At 64.2% G+C, this 1,202-nt stretch overlaps 1 protein-coding gene across 1 annotated transcript in view; it reads left to right on the forward strand.

The window, feature by feature from the left end:
- Positions 1 to 255: 255 nt before the first annotated feature.
- Positions 256 to 1,202, forward strand: part of FIBCD1 (fibrinogen C domain containing 1) — a gene marked incomplete at both ends in the record, with an annotated part of 2,104 nt that continues 1,157 nt past the window's right edge. The window contains one exon of the mRNA XM_010154087.1: positions 256 to 732. Coding sequence (XP_010152389.1) covers positions 256 to 732 — 477 coding nt within the window. The remainder of the gene's footprint in view (positions 733 to 1,202) is intronic.

Genomic DNA, 1,202 nt, shown 5'->3' on the forward strand with positions numbered 1-1,202 from the left:
GCTCTTCATTATTTCATACCTCAGGCTCCCGGGCGGGTTCAGCTGCTCCACTAAAGCGCTCGCCCGTGGCCTCCGTGTCCCTGGCAGAACCGCAGGGCTCCCCGGGGTCCCCACATCCCCTCCTCTGCCACCGCCCCCTGTGCCCAACATCACCTCCCCAAAGCCTGTGAGGGTTTGAACCCACCTCTCAGATGAAGGGGGGCGGGATAGGTCCCTCCGGACGGATCCTGACGGCATCCGCGTCTCTGTCTGCAGAGGATGAGCTGCGGGTACATCCTGTGCACTGTCCTGCTCTCGGTGGCTGTCCTCCTGGCAGTGACGGTCACGGGGGCCATCCTCTTCATGAACCACTACCATGCGCCCGTCACCGAGTCACCCCCCGTCATCAGCACCAACCCCGAGGAAGCCAACGCGCTGGTCACCATCGAGAAAGCCGACAGTTCCCGCATCAACATCTTCATCGACCCCAACTGCCCCGATGCGGCGGGCCCCTTCGGGCGCCTGGAGGGGCTGCAGACCTCGCTGCTGCGCACCGTCACCGACCACGATGCCGAGGCCAAGGCCACCAGGAGCCAGCAGAAGGCCTTGCTGGTCACCGTGGCAGACGAGGTGGCCAAGGTGCTGACCCACGCCGTGCAGCTGCGTGCCGACTGTGACGGGCTCAAGAAGGGGCACAGCACCATGGGGCAGGAGCTCAGCACCCTGCAGGGGGAGCAGGGCAGGCTCATCCAGGTGAGCCGGGGGTAGGGGTGCCACACGGTGCTCCTTGGGCATAGACCCCCTTGCAGCCCCTGCCCACAGTGTCCAGGGGAGACCTCCAGAAGCAGCGGAGGTTTAAGGCAGGCGCTTGGGAGATGCAAGTTAGGAGACACAACTTCAGCTCCAGCTCATCAGCCGCCTGCATCCCGCTGCTTCAGCTGCCACAGTGCCAGCGAGCTGGGCGTGACAGCTCCCGTGCTGTGGGTCTCCCAGCTCCAGGTCCAGTATGGGGGCTCCAAGCAGAGCCAAGCCCAGCAGAGGAGCATCCCAAGGGCAGTTCATGCAGCAGTCAGCCCCCTGCCCTATATTTGCATTCCACAAACTTTCCTAGCTGATGAGCTGCGTTGAAATGCTTACCTGGGCATGCCAGGGGTCTGCCGGGCACCACAGCCTGGCTGGATGCTCGGCTCCTTGCCCGTTCCTCCTGGTGCTCATCCCTCTCC

Source organism: Eurypyga helias, unplaced genomic scaffold (genome assembly GCF_000690775.1).
Source record: "Eurypyga helias isolate BGI_N326 unplaced genomic scaffold, ASM69077v1 scaffold26306, whole genome shotgun sequence".
NCBI classification, from domain to species: Eukaryota; Metazoa; Chordata; class Aves; order Eurypygiformes; family Eurypygidae; genus Eurypyga; species Eurypyga helias.